The sequence below is a fragment of the Lethenteron reissneri genome, chromosome 68 (genome assembly GCF_015708825.2).
Source record: "Lethenteron reissneri isolate LAM-NWPU_2019-01 chromosome 68, ASM1570882v1, whole genome shotgun sequence".
NCBI classification, from domain to species: Eukaryota; Metazoa; Chordata; class Hyperoartia; order Petromyzontiformes; family Petromyzontidae; genus Lethenteron; species Lethenteron reissneri.
In genome coordinates this window covers 561,807-576,704 of record NC_083846.1, presented here as the reverse complement: position 1 = coordinate 576,704, position 14,898 = coordinate 561,807, and the positions used below count along the sequence as shown (strand labels likewise).

General features: G+C 55.0%; 1 protein-coding gene across 7 annotated transcripts in view; it reads left to right on the top strand.

The window, feature by feature from the left end:
* Nucleotides 1-14,898, top strand: part of LOC133360427 (anoctamin-5-like) — an 81,300-nt gene that overhangs the window by 26,466 nt on the left and 39,936 nt on the right. For 6 of the 7 annotated variants that reach the window (XM_061579144.1, XM_061579145.1, XM_061579146.1 and 3 more), the window contains 2 exons: nt 6,594-6,691; nt 12,197-12,241. In XM_061579144.1, coding sequence (XP_061435128.1) covers nt 6,594-6,691; nt 12,197-12,241 — 143 coding nt within the window. The remainder of the gene's footprint in view (nt 1-6,593; nt 6,692-12,196; nt 12,242-14,898) is intronic. The other variant, XM_061579147.1, reaches the window with a different exon arrangement.

Here is a 14,898-nt window from a genome sequence, read left to right as displayed (position 1 = left end):
ACTCCACTCACTCTGTAGAACAGGGGGAGATCACACAAACTCCACTCACTCTGTAGAACAGGGGGAGAGCATTCAAACTCCACTCACTCTGTAGAACAGGGGGAGATCACACAAACTCCACTCACTCTGTAGAACAGGGGGAGATCACACAAACTCCACTCACTCTGTAGAACAGGGGGAGATCACACAAACTCCACTCACTCTGTAGAACAGGGGGAGATCACACGAACTCCACTCACTCTGTAGAACAGGGGGAGAGCATACAAACTCCACTCACTCTGTAGAACAGGGGGAGATCATACAAACTCCAATCACTCTGTAGAACAGGGGGAGATCACACAAACTCCACTCACTCTGTAGAACAGGGGGAGATCACACAAACTCCACTCACTCTGTATGACAGGGGGTGATCATACAAACTCCACTCCCTCTGTAGAACAGGGGGAGATCATACAAACTCCACTCACTCTGTAGAACAGGGGGAGAGCATACAAACTCCACTCACTCTGTAGAACAGGGGGTGATCATACAAACTCCACTCACTCTGTAGAACAGGGGGAGATCATACAAACTCCGCTCACTCTGTAGAACAGGGGGAGATCACACAAACTCCACTCACTCTGTAGAACAGGGGGAGATCATACAAACTCCACTCACTCTGTAGAACAGGGGGAGATCATTCAAACTCCACTCACTCACTCTGTAGAACAGGGGGAGATCATACAAACTCCACTCACTCTGTAGAACAGGGGGAGATCACACAAACTCCACTCACTCACTCTGTAGAACAGGGGGAGATCATACAAACTCCACTCACTCACTCTGTAGAACAGGGGGAGATCACACAAACTCCACTCACTCACTCTGTAGAACAGGGGGAGATCATACAAACTCCACTCACTCTGTAGAACAGGGGGAGATCACACAAACTCCACTCACTCTGTAGAACAGGGGGAGATCATACAAACTCCACTCACTCTGTAGAACAGGGGGAGATCATTCAAACTCCACTCACTCACTCTGTAGAATAGGGGGAGATCATACAAACTCCGCTCACTCTGTAGAACAGGGGGAGATCACACAAACTCCACTCACTCTGTAGAACAGGGGGAGATCATACAAACTCCACTCACTCTGTAGAACAGGGGGAGATCATTCAAACTCCGCTCACTCTGTAGAACAGGGGGAGATCACACAAACTCCACTCACTCTGTAGAACAGGGGGAGATCATACCAACTCCACTCACTCTGTATAACAGGGGGAGATCATTTAAACTCCACTCACTCACTCTGTAGAACAGGGGGAGATCATACAAACTCCACTCACTCTGTAGAACAGGGGGAGATCATACAAACTCCGCTCACTCTGTAGAACAGGGGGAGATCACACAAACTCCACTCACTCTGTAGAACATGGGGAGATCACACAAACTCCACTCACTCTGTAGAACAGGGGGTGATCATACAAACTCCACTCACTCTGTAGAACAAGGGGAGATCATACAAAATCCACTCACTACTACTACGTGTTAGTACTACTACTACTACATGTTAGTACTACCACTACTACTCTGTATCTATGAGGCTCTTCTTGACTCTATCAAGACGATGAATTAATAATTAATAGGTATTTGGAGTTTTACCTTCTCCGGCAACAGAGGAGGAGTGAAGATGATCAAACATTCATGCGTTGAACCTCTTTCGCACCGTACGTAGCCAAGCGTGCTTCTCGGAGGTGCGGATTAAACACCACAATAGACACACACGCCTATTTGTTTATTGCAAGGCATCATCAAGTAGTCCGCGTTAACCACATACCTTGCTTGTGGCAAAGCAGGCAAACAAACTTGTTTTGATGATGGTAATAATAATAATATTAATCGCATCGTCCTTGAAGCTGATTGGTATACATCAGAGCCTCACCTTCGATTAGCACGGCTGACTATGTACGGTGTGAAAGACGTTCAACACACACGTCCATACAACAGCCTCCTCCTGTGTGGCCGTGCCTCTGCACCAGCAGCAGCAGCAGTGTTCGTAGACCAGAGAGCAACGCTAAGAGGCGATCAGCACGCAGGGCAATGGAAATAACAAAGCATCACAATAGATTTCGATTTAAAGCTTTCGTGACTGCAGGGATTCATCTTCTTGGTTCTTTCGGTAAAATCATAATAAAATAATAATAAAAATAAAACATAATAAAATAATTCTCAGTGAGAATTATTTTATTATGTTTTATTTTTTTTATTTAAAACATAATAAAATAATTCTCAGTGAGAATTATTTAATTATGTTTTCTTTTTTTTTCCCTTCTACGTGACTTTACCGAAAGAACCAAGAAGATGCATCACAATAGCTCGCGGGTCTATGGGTTTTCCCCCGTAAGTATTTATTATGGTTAAGGCTGCGCGGTCGTCTTAAATTAAACTAAAACGATTTGTTTTATTTAACCAGGTAAAGCCCACTGAGCTCCATCGCTCGCTTTTTCAGAAGCGACGTGGATATCACAAATGATAGCTCAACGAAGCGGCTTATCCATAATAGAGGTTTTTGGGTGAGATCTCGTAAATATATAAATGCGTCGTTAAAACCCGCCACCACCCGACACGGCCAACTAGGAAGGGTTACATCTTGACTTAAAGCTTTCGTGGCTGCAGGAATTAATATTCTTTGGGTTCAAAGAAAATAACAAAAATTAACAAAAACTAAGCGACACGTCTCAGACCGTGTTCGTGAACACAAGGCAGATCTGAAACACGGCAGGACCAATACCTCGGCCGTGGCTGATCATTGTTTTAATGCACTGTACCCCCCCCCCCAGGGTGGGGGGCACGTGGCACTGTACCCCACCACCCCCCCAGGGTGGGGGGCACGTGGCACTGTACCCCACCACCCCCCCCAGGGTGGGGGGCACGTGGCACTGTACCCCACCACCCCCCCCCCAGGGTGGGGGGCACGTGCCACTGTACCCCACCCCCCCCCCCCCCAGGGTGGGGGGCACGTGGCACTGTACCCCACCCCCCCCCCCAGGGTGGGGGGCACGTGGCACTGTACCCCACCCCCCCCCCCCCAGGGTGGGGGGCACGTGGCACTGTACCCCACCCCCCCCCCAGGGTGGGGGGCACGTGGCACTGTACCCCACCCCCTTCCCCAGGGTGGGGGGCACGTGGCACTGTACCCCACCCCCCCCCCCAGGGTGGGGGGCACGTGGCACTGTACCCCACCCCCCCCCCCCCGGGTGGGGGGCACGTGTCACTGTACCCCACCACCCCCCCCCCCAGGGTGGGGGGCACGTGTCACTGTACCCCACCACCCCCCCCCCAGGGTGGGGGGCACGTGCCACTGTACCCCACCACCCCCCCCACCACCCCCCCCAGGGTGGGGACGCCGCCGAGAGAGAGAGAGGAATGCGATTTGTTTCCGATTCCTCCACTCCCGTGACCTCTCGCGCACAAAGACAAAGCTCCCCCGTGTAGCCTGTGACTGACTGCCGGGGCAAGTGCTGTTAGTGAGTAGCAGCACCGCATGAAGGCTGCCGACACACGAGGGGGTGGGTGCCAGCACCACGCCCGGCCGCCTTTGTCTCCCCAGTGGCGATGTTTAAATACCGCACCAGGTACTCATTTGAGGCTGCGTCGACCTAGGGGAGGCCCAGGACCGGTTCAGATAATCGTCACCGGTGTTGGTCGTGAGCGGGAATCGAACTCGGCTCGCCGGGTTCGTAGCGCTAACCACTATACCACCGCTCCCCACACTCACGCTTACATACACACTCACACACGTTTACACACTCACACATACACACACACACACGCTTACACACACACACACTTACCTACACACACACACGCTTACATACTCACACACGCGTACACACTCACACACGCTTATACACACTCACACATACACACACGCTTACACACTCACACACACTCACACACGCTTACACACACACACGCTTACACACTCACACCCTTACACACACACACGCTTACACACTCACACACACTTACACACGTTTACTCTTACACACGTTTACCCTTACACACTCACACACACTCACACACACTCACACACACTCACACACACTTACACACGTTTACTCTTACACACACTTACACACACCCTTACACACTCACACTCACACACACTCACACACACTTACTCTTACACACACTTACACACACACACACACCCTTACACACTCACACATACACACACGCTTACACACTCACACACACTCACACACGCTTACACACTCACACAGATTCACACACGCGTACACACTCACACACACTCACACACACTCACACGCTTACACACTCACACACACTCACACACGCTTACACACTCACACACACTCACACACGCTTACACACACACACACTCACACACGTTTACACACTCACACACACTCACACACGCTTACACACTCACACACGCTTACACACTCACACACACTCACACACGCTTACACACACACACACTCACACACGTTTACACACTCACACACACTCACACACGCTTACACACTCACACACGCTTACACACACACACACTCACACACGCTTACACACTCACACACACTCACACACGCTTACACACACACACACTCACACACGTTTACACACTCACACACACTCACACACGCTTACACACTCACACACGCTTACACACTCACACACGCTTACACACTCACACACACTCACACACGCTTACACACTCACACACACTCACACACACTTACACACACTTACACACGTTTACCCTTACACACACTTACACACACACTCACACCCTTACACACACACACACGCTTACACACTCACACACACTTACACACACTTACACACGTTTACCCTTACACACACTTACACACACACTCACACCCTTACACACTCACACACACTTACACACACTTACACACGTTTACTCTTACACACACACTCACACACACTTACACACGTTTACCCTTACACACATTCTCAGGTCCATGAATAGTCTGGGCCGCCGGGTTCCCAGGGCCGTGCGCTCACCGCTCCACACCCCCCACCCCCACTCACCCCACTCGCCCCACTCACCCCACTCACACGCAAAGACAAAGGTCCCCCGTGTAGCCTCGGCACACCGTCGGGACGAGTGCTGTTAGCGGCGAGCAACAGCTCCTATGAAGGCCGGCACTGTGGCACACGAGGGGCAGGGGGCCAGCACCACGCCCGGCCGCCTTTGTCTCCCCAGTCATGAGACTGTAGTTACACTCCGCACGAGGTACTACATTTAAGGCTGAGTCGAGCTAGGGGAGGCCCAGGAACCCAGTTCAAACGCTCGCCAATGTTATTATTGATCGTGAGCGGGAATCGAACTCGGGGTTGCTGCGTTCGTGGCGCAGTGCGCTAACCACTGCCAACGCTGCAGGCATGTGCACACACACACACGTACACACACGTACACACGTACACACGCAGTTGAACATGCACACACACGTACACACACACAGTTGAACATGTCCTATACTTTGCAGTCTTCTCGTGGGTTTTGTGTTGTTTGTTGTAAGTTTCTGACCCGCCCCTACTGTGCATCTGTGAAAAAAAGCTTCATCGCTCACCTCCGCCAGTCTAAATATAGATTCTCGTTCCGATTTAGTGGACGGAGAAACATTTGACAGTGGGAGGAGCTACCTGTGCAGTGGGCGGGGCTACCTGGGCAGTGGGCGGGGCTACCTGGGCAGTGGGCGGGGCTACCTGGGCAGTGGGCGGGGCTACCTGGGCAGTGGGCGGGGCTACCTGGGCAGTGGGCGGGGCTACCTGGGCAGTGGGCGGGGCTACCTGGGCAGTGGGCGGGGCTACCTGGACAGTGGGCGGGGCTACCTGGGCAGTGGGCGGGGCTACCTGGGCAGTGGGCGGGGCTACCTGGGCAGTGGGCGGGGCTACCTGGGCAGTGGGCGGGGCTACCTGGGCAGTGGGCGGGGCTACCTGGGCAGTGGGCGGGGCTACCTGGGCAGTGGGCGGGGCTACCTGTGTAGTGGGCGGGGCTACCTGGGCAGTGGGCGGGGCTACCTGTGCAGTGGGTGGGGCTACCTGGGCAGTGGGCGGGGCTACCTGGGCAGTGGGCGGGGCTACCTGGGCAGTGGGCGGGGCTACCTGAGTAGTGGGTGGGGCTACCTGGGCAGTGGGCGGGGCTACCTGGGCAGTGGGCGGAGCTACCTGGGCAGTGGGCGGGGCTACCTGAGTAGTGGGTGGGGCTACCTGGGCAGTGGGCGGGGCTACCTGGGCAGTGGGTGGAGCTACCTGGGCAGTGGGTGGAGCTACCTGGGCAGTGGGCGGGGCTACCTGGGCAGTGGGCGGGGCTACCTGGGCAGTGGGCGGGGCTACCTCGCCACGTGACGCCGCTCCTTGCCGTTGCTAATTGGACATCTGTGTTAAAGAGCTTCATAGCTCCTCGGATTCCTCCATGAAAAATACTGACTCTGATTTTTAATTGAATGCTAATGAAGCTAAACGCCCCCCCCACCTGCCCCCCCACCTGCCCCCCCACCTGCCCCCCCACCTGCCCCCCCACCTGCCCCCCCACCTGCCCCCTCTTCCTCTCAACAGGGGAGAATGGCCGCCGCCGTCGCTCGGGAGCGAGTGAGGAGTTCAACAGCCCCGAGTGCGACTCCATCGCCCCGTCCAGCCAACCACTCACCACGCGGGTGAGCCGCACTCACCACACTCGCCACAGCCACACTCACCACACTCACCACAGCCACCCACTCACCACAGCCACACTCACCACACTCACCACAGCCACACTCACCACACTCACCACACTCACCACAGCCACCCACTCACCACACTCACCACAGCCACACTCACCACACTCACCACAGCCACACTCACCACACTCACCACAGCCACCCACTCACCACACTCACCACAGCCACACTCACCACACTCACCACAGCCACCCACTCACCACACTCACCACAGCCACACTCACCACACTCACCACAGCCACACTCACCACACTCACCACAGCCACACTCACCACACTCACCACAGCCACACTCACCACACTCACCACACTCACCACAGCCACCCACTCACCACACTCACCACAGCCACACTCACCACACTCACCACAGCCACACTCACCACACTCACCACAGCCACCCACTCACCACACTCACCACAGCCACACTCACCACACTCACCACAGCCACCCACTCACCACACTCACCACAGCCACACTCACCACACTCACCACAGCCACACTCACCACACTCACCACAGCCACACTCACCACACTCACCACAGCCACCCACTCACCACACTCACCACAGCCACACTCACCACACTCACCACAGCCACCCACTCACCACACTCACCACAGCCACACTCACCACACTCGCCACAGCCACCCACTCACCACACTCACCACAGCCACACTCACCACACTCACCACAGCCACCCACTCACCACACTCACCACAGCCACCCACTCACCACGCGGGTGAGCCACACTCACCACAGCCACACTCACCACACTCACCACACTCACCACAGCCACCCACTCACCACGCGGGTGAGCCGCACTCACCACACTCACCACAGCCACACTCACCACACTCACCACAGCCACCCACTCACCACACTCACCACAGCCACACTCACCACACTCACCACAGCCACCCACTCACCACGCGGGTGAGCCACTCACCACACTCGCCGCAGCCGCAACGGCAGCCGTCGCCACCACCACCACTGCCCCGCTACCACCGGCACACCCTCGCTGCGGTGCCGAGACGGCCCCTGCGCAGCTGTGCTGTACCGTGCTGTGCCGTGGCGCGCCGAGCTGCCGGTGTCGCGTGTGGCGTACGAGCTGGAACGCATCGGAGGCCTCGTGGCCGCAGGCCGTGTCCAAAGGGAACTGCATCATCATCATCATCATTGGGCCACCATCACCACCATCATAGGGCCACCATCACCACCATCATAGGGCCACCATCATCATTGGGCATCATCATCATCATCGGGCCACATCATCATCATCATAGGGCAGCATCACGGTGGTGGATCACGGGGTAATCGGCGCCGTTAGTGTGAGCACCCAACCAGCCTGCGCGCCATTCACAGCGCTAATCCGGTTTAATGCGCCGGAAAATTGCATATCCAAACAAGAGACTGGAATGGATGCCGATATACATTGCGCCGGTGATGACACAAAGCCCATGGGCCGCACGCAAGTCTAGCGGCCTCCTACCGTTGTTATTGAGCCGATCTGGCCCGTGCCTTCCAATAAACTCCAGTCCTGGTTCCAGTGTCATGACTCTATCCCAAGGGGGGCAGGGCACGAGCTAGCACCTGCGACAGGAGGTCATCGAAGGGCGTCCGACTCATCGGCCTTGCCTCCATCCCTCCGTTGATGTTCGTCTTCGGTGGGGGGCTGCCGTTGTTATAAAGCCGATCTTATAAATCGTATTTTATATTTACTTAGCGCTGTTATCCAAGGTGCTTTGCAAGGGTTATGAGTGGTACAATTAGGGTAGCTAAAAGTGATGCGGTGAATAGTAATGGGGTATGGGGAAGGAAGTTGGTGGGTACAGGAATTACGGGGATACCGAGCGATGGAGGGAAGGAATTGGCAGGGAGGAAAGCGGTGGGTCGATCTGACCCGTGCCGTGCCGATCGCTCCGGCCCAGGTGCCAGCGTCATGCCCCAGTAAGACTCCAATCACGAGTGGTCACTTTCGCCATCAGCTTTGAGACGGCAGGTCGTACAATCCGCCCCGCCTGCATCAGTGTCACACGTATGCACCTACGTATGTACGGTGAACTTCTTTCGCACTGTACATAGCTAACCGTGCGGGTGGAGGGCAAACAAAATGAACACGACAAGGAGGAGTTGTAAAGAAATTAGATTGTCAGTCTAGATGATGTAAAAGTGCTAAGCTCCCAGTAGTTTCCTAATATCGGAAGGAAGAACGTTCCAGACGGCCGCACGTCTGAGCGTCATGCGATGCGGGGACAGTCTTTGTTCGATGGTTACCCACTCACGCACTCACCCACTCATCCACTCGCCCACTCACGCACTAATCTACTCGCCCACTCACCCACTCACTGACCCACCCACTCACTGACCCACCCACTCACTGACCCCCACATTCTTGTATGTATGTTGCACTTCCTTCGCACCGTACTTAGACAACTGTGATAATCGGAGGTGGGAGGGGAAAGACAACAAACTAAACACAATAAGCAGTTCTAAAGAAATGAGTTTGTCCATCTAGATGATGATAATTTAAAAGTGCGTAGCTCCCAGTGGCTTCCGAATATCGTAAGGAAGAGCGTTCCAGACGGCCGCAGGAGCGCATCTGAAAGTGGCACGCGATGCGGTGACCACCGTCTTTGTTTCGACGGCGCGACAAAAGCCGCCGCTGCTAGGATGAGCGAAGTTTGTGTGATGGTGGTTTGTAGGTCCTTGACGAGATGAGCGAGGAATTGTGGTTCCTTTAATCCTCCACACCTGTGCAACAGATGTCAGAGGAGGGGATCGAACCCTCGACCCTCCCGTATACCAGGCGAGGTAGTTCACATCTCCGAGTCGCCTTTGTTGAGATATCACTCGCCGCTGATGGTAGCCGTAGCCAAGAATCCCATCAACTTTTTTTCTTTTAATTCCCTGGAATTTAGATAAAGTACAGAAACAGATGTAATGTTTTCTGTGCCGTCACTGGTGATGAGGCTGAGCCCATCAATTCACTGTGTAACGTTCTTGAAGGAAACTTCTTAGAGGCCACACGCTTTTATTCACCAATACTTGCTACACCTAACACAAGGGGTATACGGTCCCCTTACCCGTTATCCTGAGGAGCTACAGACTCCGGACTTGCCGGCTATCTCCCCCGCTAGCCTAGCGTCCTCCGGCTGGGACCTAGGGGAGGCACACTGATCCGCCGCTGGCCCAACAGGTCCCCGCTCTGGTCGCTCGAGACCTTCGCCCTGACAAGGGCGGGAAGGCTGGGAGCCAGGGCCCTATCCAGGACCTATCTCCCCTGACCACTGGTGACTCTGAGCCCCAGCCCTGACAAGGGCTGGAAGGCTTGGTCCAGGGTCCTAGCTGTCTTCAGCCGACTTGGGTCTTCGTGTAGCAGAACTAACCAAGAACTCTCAGCAGCTTCGGCTTTTATACCTGTTCGTGGCCGGGTTAACCAATCCCCGGCCACCTCTTGGACCCCTCCGATTGGTCCTTCCCAATCTGGCGTTTGGATCCTACCTCACCCCATTTGACCCTAACGGTTTGATTGAGCGGGAAAACCTTGTTTACCAACTGCTCTCTCACAGCTTGCGAACAGCGAGTAGTTATCACCACTACAACTGCACTTGAGAATGCAGTTTAATTACAACCCAGTCTCTATACGAGTGTACGGGTCTCTGTGTGAGTCTATGGGTCTCTATATGAATCTATGGGTCTCTACGCGAGTCCTGGGTCTCCATGTGAGTCTATGGGTCCCTGTGTTAGTCTATCAGTCTCTCTGAGCCTATGGGTATCGGTGTGGTGAGTCTATGGGTTTACGTGTGGTCTGTGGGTCTCCTCTATATGAATCTGTGGGTCTCTATGTCAGACGTTGGTGGCCGGGCTGAGACCCATCGAGCGCACCACGCTTGTAGAACCCGGATTGGAACCCAGCGTGGCCGGCCTCGTGTGCTCGCAGCGCCTGTGACCCCTCTCCAGTCGCCGTGACATTTGTTTAAACCGCGGCGCACGAAGCCAACTGTTTACACGCCGGGTGAACGTGGGCACGGGCGCAGGGAAGGTTTCCAAAAAACTCTGCGTGGGAAGCGGCATTTGTAGAACGAGCGCGGAGAGAGAGAGAGGAGGGGGTGGTGGGAGTGCTGCGTAACGCCCCGGTCCACTTGGCCACGCGTCGCTGTGCTGGACGGGATCCCGGCCCGGCCCACGCCGCTTCGCCGAGCCGGCGCTGCTGCCCCTACTTGGGTGGGGGGGGGGTCACTGCCTCCTCCTTCCTGCCGCTCCCCTCTGCGTCCACTCGGCTCCACTCCACCTCCTGCACATCCTCCTACCCCTCATCCTCATCCTCCTCAACCACCACCTCATCCACCACCTCAACCACCACCTCATCCACCAACTCATCCACCAACTCATCCACCAACTCATCCACCAACTCATCCACCAACTCATCCACCAACTCATCCACCAACTCATCCACCACCTCATCCACCAACTCAACCACCACCTCAACCACCACCTCATCCACCAACTCAACCACCAACTCATCCACCAACTCATCCACCAACTCATCCACCACCTCATCCACCAACTCAACCACCAACTCAACCACCACCTCAACCACCACCTCATCCACCAACTCAACCACCAACTCATCCTCCACCTCATCCACCAACTCATCCTCCACCTCATCCACCAACTCATCCTTCTCATCATCCTCCTGCTCCACCTCATCCATCTGCTCATCATTCTCATCATCCTCTACCTCCACCACTTCCCCATGTCTGCTCTACCTTCCGGCTGCTTCCTCTTCTCTCACTCATCTTCCGGGCCTATCAGCTCCATAACTCATGGAGTTACACAGAGACTCATAGACTACTAGCACAGAGACACGTGGTGTTGGTGGTTAGGGTGGTGTTGGTGGTGTTGGTAGTGTTGGTGGTTAGGGTGGTGTTGGTAGTGTTGGTGGTGTTGGTAGTGTTGGTGGTGGTGGTGGTGGCGGTGGTGGTGTCGGTGGTGGTGCCGCCATCTCCCATCCCACCCTGGGGTGCAGTCTCCATCCCCTCATTCCCTCGCCCCGTGCCTCTCGCCCATCACGTGCTCGTGATGAAGGCCCAACTTGTTGTTGTTGTTATTGTTGTAGTTCACAACAAATTAGAGTATTTCTTCGTGAATGCTGTGATGATGGTATGTGGCATTGTGTGTGTGGCACCGTGATAATGATGATGATGTGTGTGTGCCATTGTGTGTGTGGTGATCTGTGATGACTGTGTGTGTGTGGCACTGTCAAATGAGGTGTGTGTGTGTGGCGCCGCATGTGTGTGTGTGTGTGGCGCCGCGTGTGTGTGGTGCTGTGAAGACGACGATGTTCTGCGTGCGTCGTGGTCGGGTATCCGAGTCGTCGCTAACCGAGTCGTCGCTAACGCTGCGTTCAATTTTTCGTTCTCCCCCCCCCGACCCTTCCTTCAGCTTCTAACGGAATCCTGCGGTGGACACGGCCACCGTGTACCCATGGTAGGGCCCACTCCGTGTGCCACTCACAGCTAACTCCGTGTGCCACTCCAGCGCCCCTCTGTGCCACTAACAGCTAACTGCGTGTGCCACTCCAGCGCCCCTCTGTGCCACTCACTGCTAACTCCGTGTGTCACTCCAGCGCCCCTCTGTGCCACTCACAGCTCACTCCGTGTGCCACTCACAGCTCACTCCGTGTGTCACTCCAGCGGCCCTCTGTGCCACTCACAGCTCACTCCGTGTGCCACTCACAGCTCACTCCGTGTGCCACTCCAGCGGCCCTCTGTGCCACTCACAGCTCACTCCGTGTGCCACTCACAGCTCACTCCGTGTGTCACTCCAGCGGCCCTCTGTGCCACTCAGAGCTAACTCCGTGTGCCACTCACAGCTCACTCCGTGTGTCACTCCAGCGGCCCTCTGTGCCACTCACAGCTCACTCCGTGTGCCACTCACAGCTCACTCCGTGTGCCACTCCAGCGGCCCTCTGTGCCACTCACAGCTCACTCCGTGTGCCACTCACAGCTCACTCCGTGTGTCACTCCAGCGGCCCTCTGTGCCACTTACAGCTCACTCCGTGTGCCACTCACAGCTCACTCCGTGTGTCACTCCAGCGGCCCTCTGTGCCACTCACAGCTCACTCCGTGTGCCACTCACAGCTCACTCCGTTTGTCACTCCAGCGGCCCTCTGTGCCTCTCACTGCTAACTCCGTGTGCCACTCACAGCTCACTCCGTGTGTCACTCCAGCGGCCCTCTGTGCCACTCACAGCTCACTCCGTGTGCCACTCACAGCTGACTCCGTGTGCCACTCCAGCGGCCCTCTGTGCCACTCACAGCTAACTCCGTGTGCCACTCACAGCTCACTCCGTGTGCCACTCCAACGCCCCTCTGTGCCACTCACAGCTCACTCCGTGTGCCACTCACAGCTCACTCCGTGTGCCACTCCAGCGCCCCTCTGTGCCACTCACAGCTCACTCCGTGTGCCACTCACAGCTCACTCCGTGTGCCACTCCAACGCCCCTCTGTGCCACTCACAGCTCACTCCGTGTGCCGCTCACAGCTCACTCCGTGTGCCACTCCAACGCCCCTCTGTGCCACTCACAGCTAACTCCGTGTGCCACTCACAGCTCACTCCGTGTGCCACTCCAACGCCCCTCTGTGCCACTCACAGCTCACTCCGTGTGCAACTCCAGCGGCCCTCTGTGCCACTCACAGCTAACTCCGTGTGCCACTCCAACGGCGTCTCTGTGCCACTCCAACGTTGTCTCTGTGTCACTCACAACTGAGTCTGTGTGTTATACACAACTGAGTCTGTGTGTTATACACAACCTGCTGCCTCTGTGTCACTCAGAACATCTCTGTGTGTCACGCAAAACTGATCATCTTGTTTGTCACAAAGAAAAGGCTGTGTGTGTGTCACTCAAATCTTTCCCGCTGTGAACCGTGCCTCTGTGTGTCACACAACAGGCCGTCTGTCTGTGTGTGTCAGAGACCAACTTTTATGCGTCTTGACGTGCGCCTGCGTGCGTGTGCGTGTCACCGCCGTGTGTCACTCGGAGAAGAGTGTGTGCCACGTCAGAGTCCTGTGGGCTCGTCAAATGGGGGCGTTTTTTCCCAGCGTGCCAGCGCTTACACCCGGCACCCTGCACGGACGATCATCGTCACCAAACCAACAGCCGCTCAATACAAACTAAACTCCATAATGCGGCTTTTGTTGGGTGAGATCGCGTAAATATATAAATGTGTCGTTAAACCCTCCACCACCCGACACGGCCAACTAGTAAGGGTTGTCACGTAAACAGAACGTGGCCAATTCGTCGCTAGTACAGCACTTGTGTGTAGTAGTGTATAGTGAAGTGTACAGTGTAGTGTATAGTGTAGTGTATAGTGTAGTGTGTAGTGTATAGTAGTGTAGTGTATAGTGTAGTGTAGTATATAGTAGTGTAGTGTATAGTAGTGTAGTGTATAGTAGTGTAGTGTCAAGTGGTGTAGTGTATAGTGTAGTATACTAGTACAGCACTTGTGTGTAGTAGTGTATAGTGTAGTGTATAGTGTAGTGTATCGTGTAGTGTATAGTGTAGTGTGTAGTGTATAGTAGTGTAGTGTATAGTGTAGTGTATAGTAGTGTAGTGTATAGTAGTGTAGTGTAAAGTGGTGTAGTGTATAGTGTAGTGTACTAGTACAGCACTAGTGTATGGTGTAGTGTATAGTGTAGTATACTAGTACAGCACTAACCGGTTGTGTGTCGGAGAGCCAAGCCACAACATTTACAATCAGAGCGCCGTGACATTTCGCCAGTAATCACAACCAGCTTCATCAGGCGACCGCCAGAGTTGTGGGGAAGTCCTCCACCTGCTTCAACAGACACCAGGAGGAGGCACCGCAAACGAGGAGTGGGAAAGCAGCAACAGCCACACGATGAGACCACGCGACCAACAATATCCCCCCAATCTCTGCTGTCCTCTGCGTAGCGAGATAGTTTCCAGGGCGGTTTATAAGTGCGGGAGGAGAAGTGAGCGCCTGGAGAAAACCCTCCGGGTGCGAGCGAGGAGGCCACCACACTCCATCCCGGGGAGAGGGAACCGATGGAGATGAGCCCTCGCTCCGCCGCTGTGTGCCGCCTGCTCCAGGCAGAGCCACCCAGGGTGAGGGAAGGGAGTTC